The 19698-nt window shown below is 53.8% G+C and overlaps 1 protein-coding gene across 2 annotated transcripts in view; it reads left to right on the top strand.

The window, feature by feature from the left end:
- The window catches only part of ATF7 (activating transcription factor 7), a 44757-nt gene extending 25449 nt beyond the window's left edge, over positions 1-19308 (top strand). Inside the window, exons 2-11 of one of the 2 annotated variants that reach the window (XM_010190701.1) lie at positions 584-680; positions 3327-3465; positions 5840-5909; positions 6549-6706; positions 8814-8913; positions 10497-10610; positions 12737-12883; positions 14022-14219; positions 15930-16038; positions 19091-19308. In XM_010190701.1, coding sequence (XP_010189003.1) covers positions 584-680; positions 3327-3465; positions 5840-5909; positions 6549-6706; positions 8814-8913; positions 10497-10610; positions 12737-12883; positions 14022-14219; positions 15930-16038; positions 19091-19308 — 1350 coding nt within the window. Of the gene's footprint in view, positions 1-583; positions 681-3326; positions 3466-5839; positions 5973-6548; positions 6707-8813; positions 8914-10496; positions 10611-12736; positions 12884-14021; positions 14220-15929; positions 16039-19090 lie in introns of both variants that reach the window. The other variant, XM_010190693.1, reaches the window with a different exon arrangement.
- Positions 19309-19698: the final 390 nt, after the last annotated feature.

The following is a 19698-nucleotide window of genomic DNA, read 5'->3' as shown; positions in this document are numbered from 1 at the left end:
CGCACCCAGCGCGTCCCCGAAGCCACCATGGGGCGGGTTTGTAGCCCCGAATCGTGCCGCAGGTGGAAATTTGAGGTGTTTGAGATGTGTTAGCCCCTTCCTTGGTTTACCGGGGCAGCTCCGTGCTGTTGCGAAGAGCCGCAAGCAGCCACCTCCGTCCTGCCCCATAAAACCACGGCCCCAATGGCCGGGCTTTGCATCCCCCAAAAAGTTGCCCTAACAACGCCTAATTCACCTCCCCCGTTAGCAGGCAATAAAGCAGCGCATTTGCGTTTCCTACATCGGCCTCACCGCTTAAAAGAAAACCCCAAGTTTTAACCAAAACCCCAGATTATTATCCCAAATCTTTGTTCCCCAGAATGGCTTTTTAATTATGAGCAAAGTGCATCTCAAACAATTCGCCCCGCTCTGGTTTCGCTCAGCGATCGCGTTCTGGTTGCTCCGTTCCCCTCCCTGCCCCAACCACCACCACCACCACCACCAGCACCACCGCCACCACCACTGCCGCCCTGCTCGCAGGATGCACCCGTAAAGCCCCAAACGCATTTATTCATTCGCCGTTTTCTAAATGGTTTCGTTTCAGAGGTTTACGAACGAGGACCACCTGGCGGTTCATAAACACAAGCATGAGATGACATTGAAATTCGGCCCTGCTCGCACCGACTCAGTCATCATCGCAGGTATGTGGCGCTCAACCCAGGCCAGCTCGGAAAATGGTGCACATTAATATAGCATGACTGCAAGATTAATACCAGGGACCAGATGCACTGAAAAACGTCTCTACCTCCCATAAAAACCTCTTGTGATCTGCATTTAATCAGGAGGAAAGGAAAGCCAGAGGCTTCCAAGTTTCTAGGGTGGTTTTTCTTTCCCCCCCCTGTTTTTTATGGTAGTATCAGGTTTTGCAAGGGGTGGGTGGTTGGTTTTTTTTTTTTTAAGGGTTGTTCTTTTTTTTTTTCCTCTCTCGGCTCTCGCCCCTTTTTTTTATTACGGCCGAGAGATTTACGGCCGAAAGGGCTCGCGCGTTCCCGCCTGTGCTCGGAGGCCGATGAACAAAATGGGACAAACCCGGCTTCCTCTCCTTCGCCCGGGTGTCGGTTTTCCCGAGCGTTTCGCCTCCCAGTTAATAAATTAAAACCCCAGCGAGCGTTGGCTGCTGCCGGGAGCGCATTCACAGAGCCCAAACGAGTCGGTCAGTGCAGCCTTTATCAGATTTTTTTTGGGAAAAAAAACCCCAAATATCTCTATTATAGTCCGGCAGCAGATGATTTCAGGTTACGGATCCTTTCCTGCCTCCTCATTCGCTCGGGTTTCTTAGCGCAAGGTTTGCTGCGGAGAACAAGGTGAGAGGAGGAAACGCTCGCTTTTCCGAGCTCGTTAGGGAAAACGAAGCGTCTGGCATCCTCTGCACGGCTTCATCTCCAGCCCAAATCCAGCCTTGAAGTGGGAAATAGCATTTAAATTGGTTTTGTGAAGGCTTCCAGTGAATCGGAGCCGTGGGGATCGTCCGAGCCTTTGCTGGAAGGGAAAAAGCTGCTCCCAGGGGAAGAATGAATTTCAAATGGGATCGGGAGAATTTGGGGTCCTTTTTCTCCACTGTTCGCCCCCTTTCTAAGCAGGGTGTGCAGGGGCAGGCTTGGCTTTTGCTTGGTGACCCCAGGGTGGTGATGGGGGAGCGAAATTGGGGTACACTCCCATCTCCAGCCCCAGCCCTGCTGCTGGAGCAGGGATGTGGCATTCAAACCCCTGATTTTTACAGCTCCTGCTCACAGATCTCCATGGATGGGCTGAAACCCTGCGATTTGAGCACAAGGACCAGCAGCCAGGGCGGGTCTGAGCCCTCTCCCAGCACCACAAATACCCCCAAACTTCTTTAGCTGTGGTCAGCGCAAGATCAGCCTCTTTAACACGGGCTTAGCTGCCAGGGGGGGTTTGCAAGGGCTATAAAGCAATGAGATCCAGGGTGTGATTGCCCTACATTCCTAACCTCCTTTTCTTTGAATTATTATTTATTTTCAAGCCATCCTCTTGGCTCTGGGTTTTCTCCCTCCCTCTCGCTTTGTGCTGATCCTGTGTGTTAATGAAGGGAGGCTTCAGCCAACGTCTCCGGCCGTAACCAAGCTGAGGAGAGCCATAAAGAATTGTGCTCTGGTTGGAGCCCAGAGCCTTATTTCAATGGGAACGAGCCCTTCTGGGGCGATGCCGGGGGCGCAGGAGCTGCTGCAATCCCTGGGGGTCCAAATTGGGGAAGGATGGGATGAGAGAGGTTTGATTTGGGAGAATTTGGGCCCCGAGCTCGCAAGGACATTGCTAAACGGGGAATGGTCCGAAAAGAGCCCCAGGAGCTGCTAAAGCACCGGAAAAAGCCTCCTGCTGTGATCCTGAGTTGACGAAGTTCCTTGGTTTAATGAAGAGAGGTTTGGGGGGAGCTGAAGTGTGCTCAGAGGAGGCCTTTGCTTTATGGTTTGAAGTCAGGCTGGAAATGAAGCGGAGTTCTGCAACGTAACGGCTGGAGCCGCTTCCCGAAGGCTCTCGAGGCTCCCCACCACCTGGGATTTGATTTGCCATAGATGTTGCGGCTCAAGCACAGCTCAAACAGGGAGCATCCGTGCCAAACAGCTGATGTTTTATGCAGGAAGGTCAGGCAAAAGCATCCCAGGGACCCCCTTTTATGCTTCAAAACCTCTCTGCTTTGCTGCCCGATGGATTATTTGGATATAACGCACTCGTGCAGGGGTCCTGCAGGTACCAGACTCCTGACCTAACGTCAGGCAGAAAAATGATGCTTGCCTGGGACATTTCTCTCTGCTTTAGAGCCTGGTGATGGCCACAGGGATCACAGCTCCACGTGTTCCTACCAAACTGGTCCCAGTGGGCTCGCTGTGGTGGTCACCGTTAACACTCCCACGTAGCCGCTGTCCGAGGACGCGCTGCTCCCGTCAGCCGTTTCCCCTCTCATCACTCCCTATTTTTAATATTTATATCCCTCTATTTGCTGTTGTAGGGAGGTCAGACCTCGCTGTTTTCCTTTCCTTGCTGAGGACAGGCAAAAAAACGCAGGGTGGGAGGGACAGGACGCGACCCAAAGGCAGAGATTTCACACTGATAATGATAATTCTTCTAAACAGCATTTTCCAGACTAACAAAACCAACCAGAAACCGTTTCCCCTTTGCAAATTGTCGCTTGCTTTATGAACACAACCTGCACCTTAGCAGAAAAGCATCCGAAACATTTGCAAAGGGGTCCCCGGAGAGGACTGAGGTGGTTCAGATGAATTTTTCTCCCCTTCTCTTTGCCTAATTCTCGGTGTTTACGACCCAAACAGATCAGACCCCGACCCCAACCCGGTTCCTGAAGAACTGTGAGGAGGTGGGACTCTTCAATGAACTGGCCAGCTCCTTCGAGCACGAGTTCAAGAAAGCTGCCGAGGATGATGAGAAAAAGGCAAGAGGCAAAGGCCACCGGTGCCCTAAAACGGAGCCGGGCGCATTTTTAGGGGGGTGCTGGAGCGGGGCCGTTGTGTTGAAAGGGAACAACCACATTTGGTTGTAGGGGAACCAAATGTGCTCTTGGATTTAACGTGCTGGTTCCTGTGGGGCTTTATTTGGTTAACTCGGGTGCCTGTCCTGCAATACAAGGCCTGGTGAGAGCGGATTTTCGTGGTCTGTGATTCCTTGGGCTTTGCACTCCCAAAAATAATTTACAAAATAAAAAAAGGCAATACCCAAAATACCTCGGGATGCAGAAAAAGAGCAGGATTCTGTTAAAAAAACCTCACTCAGAGCTTCCCTGGGCATCAAGATCCTTCAGGGCGATGCCTTTAAGGTGCGAGAGGCAGGGAAGAGGCTCAGGCTTTAGCGTTTGAACGGTGGCACCGTGCGAATGCAGAGAAAAGGGCTCCACGGAGGCTTTTTCCAACAAAGAGCTCCCTCCCACACCCACACAGCATCGGCTCAGGCTGCCCCCGCCAACCCGAGGGGCTGAAGGACAACGGGATCTCGTCAGGTAGCGGCTAATTAAGGACATTTTCCACCCCCAAAGCCCCATTGCCGGGCCTGTGAGGAGCAGCAGCTGCGTCTCGGGCTCTTGGAGTGGCACATGCATTTACTAAATTGATGTATGCACGCACAAATGCTCGCAGGCAGCGGCGCGGCTCACAAATAAACTGCGGGAGCGCGGCCGCGTAAATCTTCCCCGAGATGGGGAGCGGAGGAATTCGGAATTAAAACCGAAAACTGCCTTTCAGCCGCTCTCCTAATAACAGAGCTCTTTAAGGCAGGGATTGATCTCTCTCATTGCTATGCTGCAGGGGCGCTTTCTGCTCTCAGTTCCTTGCCTTTTGTTCTCAGCCCCCGAGCGCTGCGAGGAGGCAGCTTTTCCTTGGCGGTTTCGCAGTCGAAACGCAGCCCACAGTCTAGCCAGTCGTTTTATAGGTGAGACCACCCATCTCTTGGGCTGCGCTACCTCAGCCTGCGGTGGATGTTTCCCTTGTATATTTTTCTTTTCGCTCTTTAGGACGACTGTGGCCTAAATACGCAGTCTAAATATCCCCTCTAAAAGCATTGACGTGAAGCTTGGGGTGATTTCGGGCATTGAGGAAAGGTTTTACCCCTCCTAGGGCTTTGTCACCCCCTGGCCCAGATGCCTTTGTCACTCCCTGAGCCGCTGCCGCATTTCGGAGCTGCATTTGCCTGCATCGCTCGCTGCGGCTGTGTTTTGTCCTCCAGTTCCAAGGGTGGTCTCGCACCAGTTAATTAAAACCAGCGGCACAGCAGGGCCTTCCCCGGAGGCGCTTTAAGTGGTTTGAAACTTCCCTGCATGTTAATCCCTTCTCCTTTGCGATTCCCAGAGCTGAAGAGGGCAGGTAAACGGTAAACGGGAAGCAAAGCCCTTGCAGAGCCGCACCCCGCTCGAGAGCATCCCTAAACGTGCAGATTTACCCTCTTGCAGCAATTTTCCCTCCCATGAGAGGCCTTAAAACTCAGCAAACAGAGGAGGTTTGGGTTAGGGACCAGGACAAACTGTCAGCATGCGGCTGAAGGGAAAAGGCTGGGGTTGATCATGGACAAACAGCCATCAGGGCTGATTTAGGGAGGGTTTCTCCTGCCCAGGATGAAGGGAGAGAGCGAACGGGTGATTTTGAGGCTATTGGAGCCCCATCAAACGCCACATCCCGCTCCCAAATCTTCTCTTCCTCCAGTTCAGTCGTGTCCCCCTCACATTTTGTTGTCACCCTGTCCCCCTCGTCCCCAGCAAGTCGTGGTAACGGGTTCAAATGGGGCACGTGGCGCTGCTGGACCCCAAGGGGGGGGTGGCAGGTTGCCAGGTGCAGGCATATGGTTGGGTTTTATTTTAATGGGGCGCTCATAGATATTTAATAACTTGCATGGCTCTTTGTTTGCTTTTGATAATCGGGTCATAAAATAATTCGGGCTGATTTATACAATGCTTTACAGCTCTTCTGCGAATGAAAGTGCCTTCTGTAACTCGCAGGCATTTGGCTTTGGTACCTGTTCTCCTTTGCAGAGCCTTTTTATGAAGAAAAAAAACAAACCCCTAAAAACCTAACCCAGGGAAAGAATTGTGTGTGTGTGTTACTGAGAAACCACAAAATGGGCCCATCTGGGGCAGAAACCGGCTTTCCTCGGCCTCCGTCTCTGTTTGGTCGGGGCCGGCGCGGCACCGCTCTCCGCCTGGGGCTCCCAGATGCTGCTTGAGTACAAATAAATAAGAATAATTTGGCAAGAGCACAGAGCTGCAGCTTTTCCTCTGGGAAATATTTCACAAACCATCCGAGCTAATTGTCCTTTCCACACGGGGCTGCTTTTCCTCCTAGAGCGCCGGAGCCCTGGACATGTCCCTGCCCTCCACCCCGGACATCAAGATCAAGGAGGAGGAGCCGGTGGAGGTGGATTCTTCTCCGCCCGACAGCCCCGCGTCTGACCCGCAGTCGCCAAAACGCAAGGAGAAGGTGGGTGGCCCTGAGGTGTTGGTGTCTCCATCTCCGGGGGAAAGCAAGGCTTGGGTGCCAAGGCCTGGTTTGGGCTTGTGAGGTTGCCCTCAGTTTAGAAAGAAAGAGAAAAACCTACATAAATACACACTGAAATACACCTTTAAACCCTGAAGTTTTCTGGTGCAGAAAGCTTTGGTGTTCACCCTGGGAGTGCTTTTGCAGGGTGAAAGAGCCAAGCGAGTAACGCATCTTCTTGAGACCACATCTTCTCCAATACCAGCTCCCCACGTCCTGGGGCTGGCTGGAGATCAGAGCAAGGTGACACAGTCCCCATCCCAACAACTTCCCGCTCCAGAGGTGCAAACCAGGGCTGGAGCAGTAATTCAGAGAAGGGCATCATTTCCCAGAGGCTGCTGCAGGCAGGACTCTGCATTTCTGTCACTGACTGGAGGCAAGTTGCTCCCCTCCAGGCCTCAGTTTCTGTGGCGAAGGTGCCTTAATTTCCCCTAAATTGCTTTGAAGCCATCAGAAAGCGGGTGATAATTAAGCTAACGAGTAACAGCGCGTCTCCTTTTGTCTGCTGATCCTCTCCAGGAGATCACCTCCAAGCCCGTCATCATTTCTACGCCTACTCCAACCATCGTGCGGCCGGGCTCGCTGCCGCTACACCTGGGTTATGACCCGCTCCACCCCACGCTGCCTTCCCCAACCTCTGTCATTACCCAGGCTCCCCCCTCCAACAGACAGCTCGGGTAAGTACAGAGACGTGAGCTTTTCCTCCTGTACCGTCAGGCTTCCTGGGCAGTAATTAGGTACCTAAATAAGTTCCTTGATTATCCGAACAACCGAGGTGCCGCGATCCCTGCTGCGGCTGCTTGGGCATAAGGGCCTCCTTGTAGCAATGTCTACAACAGCAGAATGGGGTGTGAGTGCAGAAAGCAGGAACTAATTGTCGCCGTGTAACGAAACGAGGCAAAACTCGCCATGGGGAGGAATTAAACCCCATCCCCAAACGTGCTGACACAACACTCGCTGTCTGTGATGGGAACGGGGCCTGACTGAGGACTCCCAAGCTGCTTTGGCAGCCTGATGCGGCGGAGAGAGCTCAGTTAAAGCGACGGTAGGAAATGGGCTGGCTCTTGAACGGCGTTGGGATTTCCTCAGCCAGCTGCTGCCTCTCAAGTGTGACCTCTTCAGCAACCTGCTGCCCTCCTCTGCGCTCGGCTCCTGCCGCGGGAGCTGTTTGTTGCGGCAGATCTAATGACCTGCTCCTTTCTGCCCCCTGAACGATCCGGATCCGCGGCTCCAGAGCGCTCGCGTGGTGGTTACGAGGGTAGGGAGCTCCAGCCCTGCACATAAAAGAAAGGAGCCTGAAGGATGCAGGAAACTCATTACAGTGAGCCCTCGGGAGACGTATATTTAGCCCCACTTCTATTCTTTGGTGTCAGGATGCTGCTTTTTTGCTGTGGTCCCGGCCTCTTTCTAATTACCCTTGTTTGAGACTGGCTCCTTACATTAACCGGGCCATTTTTTTCGGCTGTCAGTTCATATTTTTGTGTGTGTTTTCGCTTTGACCCTCTGGCACCATCAATCCAGCCTTCGTGACGGGAAGTTTTAAATCCTGTCTCGTGGCATTAAGGGGTTAAGTGATTGTCCTGGGGTTTTAAAAAGGACATTATATTCCTCCTGCAACCCCAACCAGACCCACGGGGCTGTTTAGAACCGAGTCCCCTTGCGCTTGGAGGCACGAAAACATCAGACCTAGACTTTAATATGATTTTATTATGATTTTATGCCCCCTGTACCGGGGTAGATCCCACCTAGGGCACAGGAACGTGCGGCTGGGCCGCGGCTTTCACGAGGGTCCCTGCATTAGGGGGGGGGATTGTCAGCGTGACAGAGATGGAGGGGAGGCGGTGACCTCGCCTTGTTAGGCTGGGCTTTTCAAAGCAGCCTGGAGGATTTGGGATGCCCAATAGAAATGAATGAGAGCCGAGCGCGCTGCGTTCCCAAGGCAGCCTTAAAAATTCCAGCCTGAGTTATTGGCGCGCCGCGCTCCCCGCTCTGACCCACGGCCCCTGCTTCTCCCCTCTCTGTCGTTACTCCGTGCCAGCGCAGCTTCCTCCGAACATCCCAGGCAGCCCGGCCTCATCCGTCCCCATCCCTGGGCTCTGCAAATTAAGCTCAGCAGCGCATTTCTGCCCTCCCGCCCCCAAAATCAGGCTCCCAGCAGCTCCGCTCTTCTCTCCCTGGCTCATCTCTGCCTCCATTCGGCTCCCGGCTGCGCTGTCGTGAGCTGAGGAGGAGCAGGAGAGATCAGCCCTGGCTGGCAGCGACCGGTTTCCTTATCCCTTCCTCTCCCCATCGTCTGGAGCAGTTCCCCAGATCATCCTTGATTCATCCCTGCCTTTTCCTTTGCTCTCCTGGAAAGGCTGAGCCTGGAGGGTCAGAGCTGGAGCCCGCAGGGGTTTGTGATGCCCCAAAACGGAGGCAGGGGTGCGTGTGCCCGGTTGTGAGCGCGGGCAGCGGCGTCACCTGTCGCTGCAGTGATCTGCAACCGAAAAAGTGCTCGGTGTTTTTTATTTGCCACAATTAGGCTCCAGCAGCGAGCGGGGCCGTTCCCAGCGCCGTTGCTGGGGCAGACACGAGCCAGCCCTGCAGCCACTCCAGATTTAGGAGTTTTTCTCTGGAGTCAACATTAATGGAAAGCAAAACCCTCACAAACCCATTCAGAGATGGGAAAACAAGCCCGAATCCACGAACCAGAATTAATTCCTGCTTCTGCCCTGGAGTTCACGGGGCTGCCAGGGCAGAGTAAACTTGAAATAATCCAGGAGAATTGAATTGTTGTTTCTCCAGGTCTCCCACAGGGTCCCTTCCACTCGTCGTGCAGCTCGCAAATGGACAGACCATGCCCGTCCTCCCCGGCCCTCCCGTGCAGATGCCTTCTGTCATATCGGTGAGCAAAACTTCCAGCACTGCTCCGCTCCTCAGCGCAGGACAGCGCTTCTTCCCCCTGCCAAATCCACGCAGACTCTTCCATTTTGTTAAAATTAAATCATATCTCCCCCTCTGTGCAAGAGAAGGCTTGGAGGAGGAGGAGGAGGAGGAGGAGGAGGGCGGGAGGCAGCTCTGGCGAGGCAGCAATAACGTGTCCATCACACTAGAGGGCAATGAGTGTGGAAAAAAGCAAAGCCTCGCCTGGACAGATGGCTCCCGCCATTGATCCAGGGCTGGGAGCTGCAGGATCCCTGATTAGCTGCGTCCATTTGGAGCGGCGCCTCGAATGAAACCGCTCGAGCTTGCCGAGAACATGTTGGGCTTCACAAGCCAGGAAAAGCACCCTAACCTCGCCGGCGTGCACAGGAGTCATTTGAATATCAGCCTTGAGCTTTTCACATAGGGAGAATTTTTCATATCAGAGCAGATTTGCGTTGTGAGCAGCTCGAGCTCGAGCCCCTGTGAGCCCTGCGTTGCGTTTTGAGCGAGGAACGGCCAAAATCACAGAATCACAGAATCCCAGACCGTCAGGGATTGGAAGGGACCTCCAAAGCTCACCCAGTCCAATCCCCCTGCCGGAGCAGGAACACCCAGATGAGGTTACACAGGAAGGCGTCCAGGCGGGTTTTGAATGTCTGCAGAGAAGGAGACTCCACAACCTCTCTGGGCAGCCTGGGCCAGGGCTCTGTCACCCTCACTGAGAAGAAGTTTCTTCTCACATTGAAGTGGAACCTCCTGTGTTCCAGTTTGTGTCCGTTACCCCTTGTCCTATCATTGTTTGTCACCGAGAAGAGCCTGGCTCCATGCTCGTGACACTCACCCTTTAAATATTTATAACCATGAATGAGGTCTCCCCTCAGTCTCCTCTTCTGCAAACTAAAGAGCCCCAGCTCCCTCAGCCGCTCCTCAGAAGGGAGATGCTCCACTCCCTCGATCATCTTTGTAGCCCTGCGCTGGACTCTCTCCAGCAGTTCCTGTCCTTCTTGAACTGAGGGCCCAGAACTGGACACAATATTCCAGATGCAGTCTCAAAACCTCCTGCCTCAGGTCATGGGAAGTTGAGATCAAAGCAGGCAGACACAGGCATAGCTTGTGGGCATGGAAACGGTACCTGGGTGGTTGTAAATTCAATACTTTCCCTTCTTTGGTGAGGGAGAGAGCTCACCGTGTTTAGGAGGGGATGCTGTGCCTTACCCTTGGTGTTGTTGCAGAGAACCAGAGGGGATCTTGTACCCTCCCTCTCCGTCCGCCCCCCAATACTGGTGGGGAAAAGCCCTCTGGGAAGGACGGAGGCTTTAGGGCTGCCCCTCTCCCTGTTCTCAGCGCTAGGCTTGGCCAGGCACTTCCCAAACAGCCACCGTGGCCACCAAAGGAGCGGCTGCTGGCCTTTGGTGACAGCAGACGTGATTGATGGCAGTGGTTAAACGCTGAGCGTTTGTCAAGATTTATAAATGTGCTTGGGTGGGGAATTATTACAGGGCAGCTTCGCGCAGCAAAAGCAGCTCGGCTCCCAAAACCCATGTGTTGCTTCCTCCCCGATAGCTGGCGCGGCCGATGGCCATGGTGCCCAACATTCCCGGGATTCCTGGGCCGCCCATCAACAGCAGCGGGTCCCTGTCGCCGTCAGGACTTCCAGTGCACTCTGAAGCCAAAATGGTGAGTGTCCAACACTGGTGAGGGCGTCACATCCATCCAACACTGGTGAGGGCGTCACGTCCACAGTGGTGTCACATCCACGGTGGTGTCACATCCACGGTGGTTTCATGTTCATGGTGGTGTCACATCCATGGTGGTGTCACGTCCACAGTGATTTCATATCCACAGTGGTGTCACGTCCACGATGGTGTCACATCCATGGTGGTGTCACATCCATGGTGGTTTCATGTCCATGGTGGCATCACATCCATGGTCCTGTCACATCCATGGTCGTGTCACATCCCCGGTGGTGTCACATCCACAGTGGTTTCATGTTCATGGTGGTGTCACATCCATGGTGGTGTCACGTCCACAGTGATTTCATATCCACAGTGGTGTCACATCCACGGTTGTTTCGTGTTCATGGTGATGTCACGTCCACGGTGGTGTCACATCCATGGTGGTTTCATGTCCATGGTGGCGTCACATCCATGGTCCTGTCACATCCACGGTGGTTTCGTGTTCATGGTGGTGTCACATCCATGGTGGTGTCACGTCCACAGTGATTTCATATCCACAGTGGTGTCACGTCCACGATGGTGTCACGTCCACAGTAGTGTCACATCCACGGTGGTTTCATGTCCATGGTGGTGTCACATCCATGGTGGTGTCACGTCCACGGTCGTGTCACATCTACGGTGGTTTCATATTCATGGTGTTGTCACATCCACAGTGGTTTCATATCCATGATGGTGTCACATCCATGGTGGTCTCATGTCCACGGCGGTGTCACATCCACAGTGGTGTCACTGCCAGGGTGGTGTCACGTCCACGGTGGTTTCATGTCCATGGTGGTGTCACATCCATGGTGATTTCATGTTCGTGGTGGTGTCACATCCACGGTGGTGTCACATCCACGGTGGTGTCACTGCCAAGGTGATGTCACATCCACAGTGGTGTCACATCCATGGTGGTGTCACATCCACAGTGGTTTCATGTCCATGGTGGTGTCACATCCATGGTGGTGTCACATTCACGGCGATGTCCCTAAGTCTTCACTGGCTCCTCCAGAAGAGGCTCCGTCTGGAGGCCTTTTCCCCGCAGCCTTCGCAAACAGCCGCTGCTTCTCCGAAATCCTGCTCCGCGCCTCCCCGCACGGCGAGCAGGTGTCAGGAACGGCACCGGGACCGTTGCCGTCATCAGCACTGCGGCTCTGGCAGGCAGCACAGGCTCGCTGCTGTCACGACAAACCTCAGCCCCATCCCGAACGTGGCCGGTTGGTAAAGCTGGCGCTTCTCGTTCCAAGCTGACAGATGGGCTGGAGGTGGACTTGAGGGCGGCAGAGCCAAGAGAAGAGATGTTGCGCTGTGATCCAAGGATCCTGCTCGTGCTTTTCACGTAGACCTCTTTAACTAAAAGTTTACTGAAGGATTTTCCTCCCCTGGCTCTTCACAGCTCAAACTACGCAGAGTACGGGTAGCAAACCTAAATTTGGGAACAAAGAGCAGTGAATTCCCCTGGTTTGTTTGGCCAAGATGGGATGAAAACCCCATCTCCTGCGTCTTTTCAGACCCATTTCTTACAGCAGAGCTGCTCACCGTTTTGGGTGCATTCCCGCTCCCGTCACACCCTGTTTAGGAGATTCATGGGCAGCTCAAAGGTGCTGCTGGGGTGAGAGATCTTAAAACTCTGAGGCATGAAACAGCCATCCCACCCCGCTAGCCTGCGCCTGGCTGCCAAGAGAAGGAACTTGGGATGGTCTTCATCACATGTGGGTCCTTCTCCATCGCAGGAGGGAGTGCAGATCCCCCAGGAGGACCCCTCTGTGGGTGCTCAGGGACCGTTGGACTCCTCAGCCAGTTCAGTCCGTGGTCTTTTCGTTCCCTGCCAGCTGGGGAGCGGATTGGTGCCAGTGGCAGTAGCAATTTTAGGATTTGGACACCTGTCCGCTTGGGCCTAAGTTGGAAGCCGCTGCCTTGTCTTTGGGTAGGCCAGATGGTGATGGCTTTTGGTTGGATCTGAATCAGCCGCAGTCCCTGAAGAGCTCATTCCCCCGTGGCCTGGCTCCTTGGATGGCAGACGAGCTGGTTAAAGCTGTAATATCATGGAGAAGGAGTCCACTGACATCTTGTTTTCTCCTTTAACAGAGGCTGAAGGCCAGCTTGACGGCGTCTTCCTCACTGAACGGCAGCAACCTGGTGGTGGGCTCAGCCAGCACGATGGTGACTGCACGTCCGGAGCAGAGCCAGATACTGGTCCAGCACCCAGATGCCCCTTCCCCAGCTCAGCCACAGGTTTGAGGCTGCGCTGGAGGCGCTGCGGGTTCCTGGGCCTTGGGGGAAAAGACCTTGCAGCTTCCTGGTCTGCAGAATGGGTTAAAACCTTTGTATTCTCAGTGCCACTTTGGCACTAACGCTCTCAAACGCCACCAGGCAGCAAACTGCAGCGCCGCGTTAATTTGCTTGACAAAAGTCTGGAGTTTCGAAAGAATATTTCTCTCTTTTCTCCCCGCTCAATTACTGGGGTTAAACGCTCCCCTCTCAGGCAATCAACTCCACCGGCTCCTGCCAGCGAACCAAATGCCAGCCTTCCATCAGGATTGCCACCTGCTCCGTCAGTTAGCTCGCCTTCCAAAAGTTTAATGGCCATATGCTGCCTGACAGCGAGTACCGAAGTGTAACCGCGCTCCCGATCGTGCCGGTTGTAATTACAGAGCCCTCGCACGAGCGCCGCCGAGGCTGCGTCTGCGGGACCGTGCGCCCTCGCTGCCTTTCCCTTTGTTCTCCCGAAATAACGCCGCGCTTTTCCCGCTTTCACCAAATCTTCTTCGCCCGAGTGTAATTTTTCCAAGCAAATCGCCCGCTCCCAAACTGTAATTTGGGCTCTGCGTATGAGCGACTGAACCCAAACCCCTTTGACCGCGCGTCAGAGCGGGATCGAGCGCTCCCAGCCCTGCACCTCCATCACCTGGCTGTGTGGGAATCTCCCAAGTCATTGCAGCATGAAGTGTTTTAAAAAGCACTTTCTCTTAAGAGAAATTAAAAGGAAGGCTCTTTTCTCTGCCTTTTCCGTGGTCGTTTACCACCTTAGCTCCTCTTCGTGGAGGGGAGGAAACTTCTGCTGTGGCTGACATGCCATGAGCTGACTGTGGGAGCTTGGGATCTGGCTGTTTCCCCTGACATTCACATATTCAACGGGTTTAGCATCTCCAAGAGTTCACCTGCATTCACACCTTAGGTTTTTAGGGCGCTGCAGACCCAGATGTCATCGCAGCAAGGGCTGCCATGCTGTCCCCCCATACAGTCCCAGCTGCTCTGCAAAAACCAAACCCCTTTTTGCCCCAAACACAAGGGCCCAAACCTCAGTGTGTGTCTACCCACCCACACTTCAGCTTCTTTTCAGCGTCTCTCTTGTCACCTTCCCCATCTCCAGGTGTCCCCTGCCCAGCCCACCCCCAGCACCGGTGGGCGACGGAGGCGCACGGTGGACGAAGACCCCGACGAGCGCCGGCAGCGTTTCCTGGAGCGCAACCGGGCCGCGGCGTCGCGCTGCCGGCAGAAACGCAAGCTCTGGGTGTCCTCCCTGGAGAAGAAAGCAGAGGAGCTCACAACCCAGAACATCCAGCTGAGCGTGAGTATGTAACCGTGGAGGCTGAGCACAGCCCTTTGCCAGCGTCAGGACCGCCGCTCCGGAGGGAACATCTTCCCCATGCCGTGGAGATGACACACATTTGGATGCTGCTCTCTGGAGCAGGATTACAGAATCACAGAATCCCAGACCGTTAGGGATTGGAAGGGCCCTCCAAAGCTCATCCAGTCCAATCCCCCTGCCGGAGCAGGAACACCCAGATGAGGTTACACAGGAAGGCGTCCAGGCGGGTTTTGAATGTCTGCAGAGAAGGAGACTCCACAACCTCTCTGGGCAGCCTGGGCCAGGGCTCTGTCACCCTCACTGAGAAGTTTCTTCTCACATTTAAGTGGAACCTCCTGTGTTCCAGTTTGTGACCATTACCCCTTGTCCTATCATTGTTTGTCACCGAGAAGAGCCTGGCTCCATCCTCGTGACACTCACCCTTTAAATATTTATAACCATGAATGAGGTCTCCCCTCAGTCTCCTCTTCTGCAAACTAAAGAGCCCCAGCTCCCTCAGCCGCTCCTCAGAAGGGAGATGCTCCACTCCCTTGATCATCTTTGTAGCCCTGCGCTGGACTCTCTCCAGCAGTTCCCTGTCCTAAAGGAGGACAATCCTAAAGGAAGATTGCTGCCTCCCTGTCTGCATTTCACTCCCTGTTTCCCATCTTGTGGGGGAAGAGCGCTTCAGTGCTCTGCTTTCTCACCCCATCCCCCTCAAAAAGGCTCTGCCGCTGCCCATCAAGGCTCCAGGAGCAACAGCAGCCTCGGGAGCAGAGGAGTGGAAACCTCCAGCTCGCTGCTGGCATGGGCTCAGCACAAATGGTCCCAGTTCCCTTCCCTGCGTGGTGAACCTGGCAGTGGGAAGGCTCTGCAGCTGCCGCCCGCAGCCATCCTGGTGTTTGTCTGTTGAACTGGGTTTTCCCTGGCTCTCTGGCAGCACCCCCAGCATGCCTCGCAGAAGTGCAGCACATCTGAAAACACATTTCCATTGCCTCTAGGCCCCTTGTTCGTGCTCTCGGCACTGGCTGAGGGTTGCAGGGGCTGCACAGACCGAACTCGTGTCCATTCTGGGTTTTTTCTTTCACTTCTGGCCGGTGATTCGTGTGGTGGGGCTTTCTCAATAGCACTGATCATGGGATTTTTATTCTCTTCCCAAGATAACTATAGAAACTCATTCCTCGGGCAGTTTGGAAATACACCTAAGTGGATTTCAGCTCTTTCTCAAACATTTCAGTAGAGGAATAATGCGCCACACCAAGTTTTTCTGGTTTACAGAAGAAGCTCCCGGATGCACCAGGAGCTCAACGAGCTCTGATGTCCCCCCATGGCCTGGGCTGAGCTGGTTTTGTGCTCAGCTTCTCCCTCTGGTTTCCCTTCGGAGCCAACAGGGTCTGACACCAGCGATTGGCATTAGCAGGAGAGCTGAGGCAAATGTATGTCCAGGATTAGGCGATTAACACGGCGATTAGGTGATTAATATAACGAGGGGCTTTGCAACCAGCGGTGGGGGCCGCTGGAGGGAAATGGTTCAGTTCACATTCAATTCCCCAAACCCAAAAACTTTGGTGTTCTTGGGCCAGAGGCATCTCAGATCAGACAACACGTTGTGAGTTTGCAAGGCACATCAATTCAATATCCCGCCGTTGCTGGAGGCGGCTGCCAAGAGCGTGAGTGATGCATACGCCCGTGTCTTGTTTTCCCATGCAGAATGAGGTGACGCTACTGAGGAACGAAGTTGCTCAACTGAAACAGCTCCTGCTGGCCCACAAGGACTGCCCCGTCACTGCACTACAGAAGAAAACACAGGGCTATCTCGGTGAGTGGCAGCTTTTGCTGGTCCTTATTACCCTTTAAATAGGTTTAAGCCGATGAAACCTGCATAAGATGTAGAGGAAGGGGCGCCTTCATCTCAGTCTCTGCTCCATCACCTGCGGATGGCACAGGACAGACCTTGGTCCTGTGTTTTCTGTATTGAGCAGGGTCGCTCAGGCTGGACCTGCGCATTTACCCTGCAAATTAGCACTTTTATAACCTGGTTTCTAAGATCACAGAATCCCAGACCGTTAGGGATTGGAAGGGACCTCCAAAGCTCCTCCAGTCCAATCCCCCTGCCGGAGCAGGAACACCCAGATGAGGTTACACAGGAAGGCGTCCAGGCGGGTTTTGAATGTCTGCAGAGAAGGAGACTCCACAACCTCTCTGGGCAGCCTGGGCCAGGGCTCTGTCACCCTCACTGAGAAGAAGTTTCTTCTCCAATTGAAGTGGAACCTCCTGTGTTCCAGTTTGTGTCCGTTACCCCTTGTCCTATCATTGTTTGTCACCGAGAAGAGCCTGGCTCCATCCTCGTGACACTCACCCTTTAAATATTTATAACCATGAATGAGGTCTCCCCTCAGTCTCCTCTTCTGCAAACTAAAGAGCCCCAGCTCCCTCAGCCGCTCCTCATAAGGGAGATGCTCCACTCCCTTGATCATCTTTGTAGCCCTACGCTGGACTCTCTCCAGCAGTTCCTGTCCTTCTTGAACTGAGGGGCCCAGAACTGGACGCAATATTCCAGATGCGGTCTCACCAGGGCAGAGTAGAGGGGGAGGAGAACCACTCTCGCAAGCAGAGAGCAGGCAGCAAGCCTGCAAGCAGGCAGCGAGGGCAGCTGAGGGAAGGAGCTGGTGCATCTCCCTCTGCGTCTCCGGAGCATTTGAGATCCAGAGCCCCGCTCCCAGGCCGTGTGCCAAGCGCTTGATTTTCTCTTTGAAGTTAAAACCCATCGCTGCTCTGAAAGCAAAGCCAGAGTCAGAAAAGGCCAGACTCCATAAATGACATCATGGGGCTCTATATCTCAATTCTCTGCAATTCACATCAAATTGGCTCGGGTTTGGAGCTCAGGCGGCCTCCTTTTTTATCATCGTTCCTTTCTTTCATGATTTTTTTTTTTATTATTATTATTTTAACACCGCCTATTTCATTATAATCAACCCGGGAGCGAAACATTATGTCTGGATTCTTATGTCATCTCCGCAATAACGATTCCAGCGCTGCGGGATTTGCGCAGAAGAGGATGCTGGGGTCCCCTAGCGTCGCCTGCGTTAACGGGACGAGAGGCAGGGCTAAGGAAAAATGGCAGAAACCAAGAAAACAGGCGCTGTCCTTCCTGACTGCAGCCCAATTCCCATCTCCTGGCTCTCTGAACTGCTCTGTGCCTGTGCGGTGAGGCACAAACACACAAATACCCAAGCCCTGGTTTATTTTCACTCGTTACAGCGGCTCCAAGCTTGAGTAATGCGGTCGTGAAAAGCCTCGCCGTCTCCCTCGCAGCCAGGTGTTCGCTGCGTGGAGAACGCTGAGAGGCGACAGGATTTTTCCTCTTTAACTCCCCCCAGTTTACAGTTCCTGTTATTATTCCTCGCAGGCCGTCGGCTCCGATAATAGGAATTCATCACACATCTGAATAATAAAAATGAAATTCACACCTCCCTCCCAGTTTCACCACCACCCTCTCCCCCCCCAACTCCATCCCCGGCTGCCTTTTTTATTATTGAGATTTGTGACTAAGCAGGTCCTTAAACAAAAATGCCAGATTCCCTCGCTGGAATTACAGCTGCCTCATGTACAGTCGGGTTGTTTTATTGGTAATACCTTGTAAATCTCCTTTTTGGGGTGCCAAACTGTTCTATTGCTCTGCTCGACCTTCTCGCTCGCCGCCAAGTCGGTTCTCAGATCTCCTGCGCTGGCCGCGGCTTTCACCAAGCCAAGGTTCCACAAGGGAAGGTAAAACCCATTTGGGAAAGGGCTGCAATACCCAATATTCACTATTTCCCAGTGGCCAAAAAGGTTGTAAACCTCTTCTCTGATTTTTTTCCCCCCGCTGTCATGGGGTTTACCCTCTTGACGTGGAAGAAGTACCCCGGCTCATGCCATTATTTTGCTCTTTTAAAGGAAGGTGACCGCATCTTGCCCGTAATTCATCTCGCCAAGTGCACAGGAGGGAATTTCCTCCTGACATCTGCAGATAATGAGTGTATACCCCCAAAGAGAGAGGGCTGATTGCTCTCGCCTTGGCATTTGATAGGTCACAAATTATCCTCCGCCTTCGAGGCTCTGCCCGGACGCAGGGGGCTGTTTGTGGGAGAGGATCCAAACTTTTGGGATCCGATCGGCGTCGCTCGGGAAGGGGCACGGACGGAGGCTCCCTGCCTTTGTTCTCCTCCCCTCCCTTCACTCAAATGGCTTCAAGTCCCCGAAAGAAGTCGAGCAAGCAAACAGTTTGTAATGGGCTCTAATTGATTTTAATGTTCTAGAGAACGATAAAGAGCGAACCAGGTAATTTCTGTCAAAAACTGAGGCCAAGCCTTTGCAGCAGGGTTTGTGTCGCGCTTTGCCGTGCGCTCACCCAACAGATGGCGAGGACAAGGAAGGAGCTGCTCGGTCTCTGGGCTAAATGGCCTTGAACCAAGTAGCACGCCAGGAAACAACACGTAGGGAAGTTAATTTGTTATAACGAGGAAACAGATTTATTATGATAAAGGTCGGGCTGGGTCTGCCATCCTTAGGGTGTGAATTCGCTGAGATTCGGTGCTGCTCCTCCAAGGGACGAATCCGATGGGTCATTACAGCCCAACTCTAATCACTTTAATTTCCAATCCTCATTTGCTTTTTGGCAAGGGGGCAGCAGCTTGGTATGGGGAGCTGCCCCTAGACCTCCTCTCCGGGCTGGAAAGGTGAACGTTAATTAAATACCAGCCCAATTTTCCACCTCCCCTCCGAGGCAGGAGCAGCTCCCATCCCCTCTCCTCGCTGCTGACACACGCAGCCTCTCTCTAACCTTATTTTCTTCTTCTTTTTCCCCATCCCCTCCTTCTCCGGCCGAGCAGAAAGCCCAAAGGAGAGCTCGGAGCCCACCGGCTCCCCCGCTGCCGTCATCCAGCACAGCTCCGTGACGGGGTCCCCCAACGGGCTCAGCGTGCGCTCGGCGGCGGAGGCGGTGGCCACCTCGGTGCTGACGCAGATGGCCAGCCAAAGGACAGAGCTGAGCGGGCCCGTGCCCTCGCACGTCATCATGGCTCCACAGTCGCAGTCTGCAGGCAGATGATGGCCCGGCCTGGCCGTGGGACACGGGGCAAACCGCGAGCTCGCAGCCGGAGAGACTGCCCACGCTAACCCAGTCCCTGACGAGCGGGGGCCGATCAGGATTGTTATTTCTTTATTTTTTGGGTTTTTTTTTTGGGTTTTGTTTTTTTTTCGGTTTTCCAAGTGAGTTAAGGGCAGCTATGGCGCTTCTTACGCTGCGTCGCCTGTACAGACCCCGGCCCCCAGCCGCTGCCCATCCCCGTGGGTCGAGCTCTGCCCTCGATCCCTCAGTGCTGGGTCACCCAAACTCCCAGCTCCTCGCTTGGAAAAGCCCCTTGAAAGATTCGCTTTCAGGGCTCGGTTACATTAACACTAAACCTCCATGCGTGGTGCATCCCCTTGGCTCTTTCCC

Source organism: Mesitornis unicolor, unplaced genomic scaffold (genome assembly GCF_000695765.1).
Source record: "Mesitornis unicolor isolate BGI_N332 unplaced genomic scaffold, ASM69576v1 scaffold10630, whole genome shotgun sequence".
Classification (NCBI taxonomy): domain Eukaryota; kingdom Metazoa; phylum Chordata; class Aves; order Mesitornithiformes; family Mesitornithidae; genus Mesitornis; species Mesitornis unicolor.
Note: the sequence above shows the minus strand (reverse complement) of the source record. Positions and strands in the feature narration are given on the sequence as shown.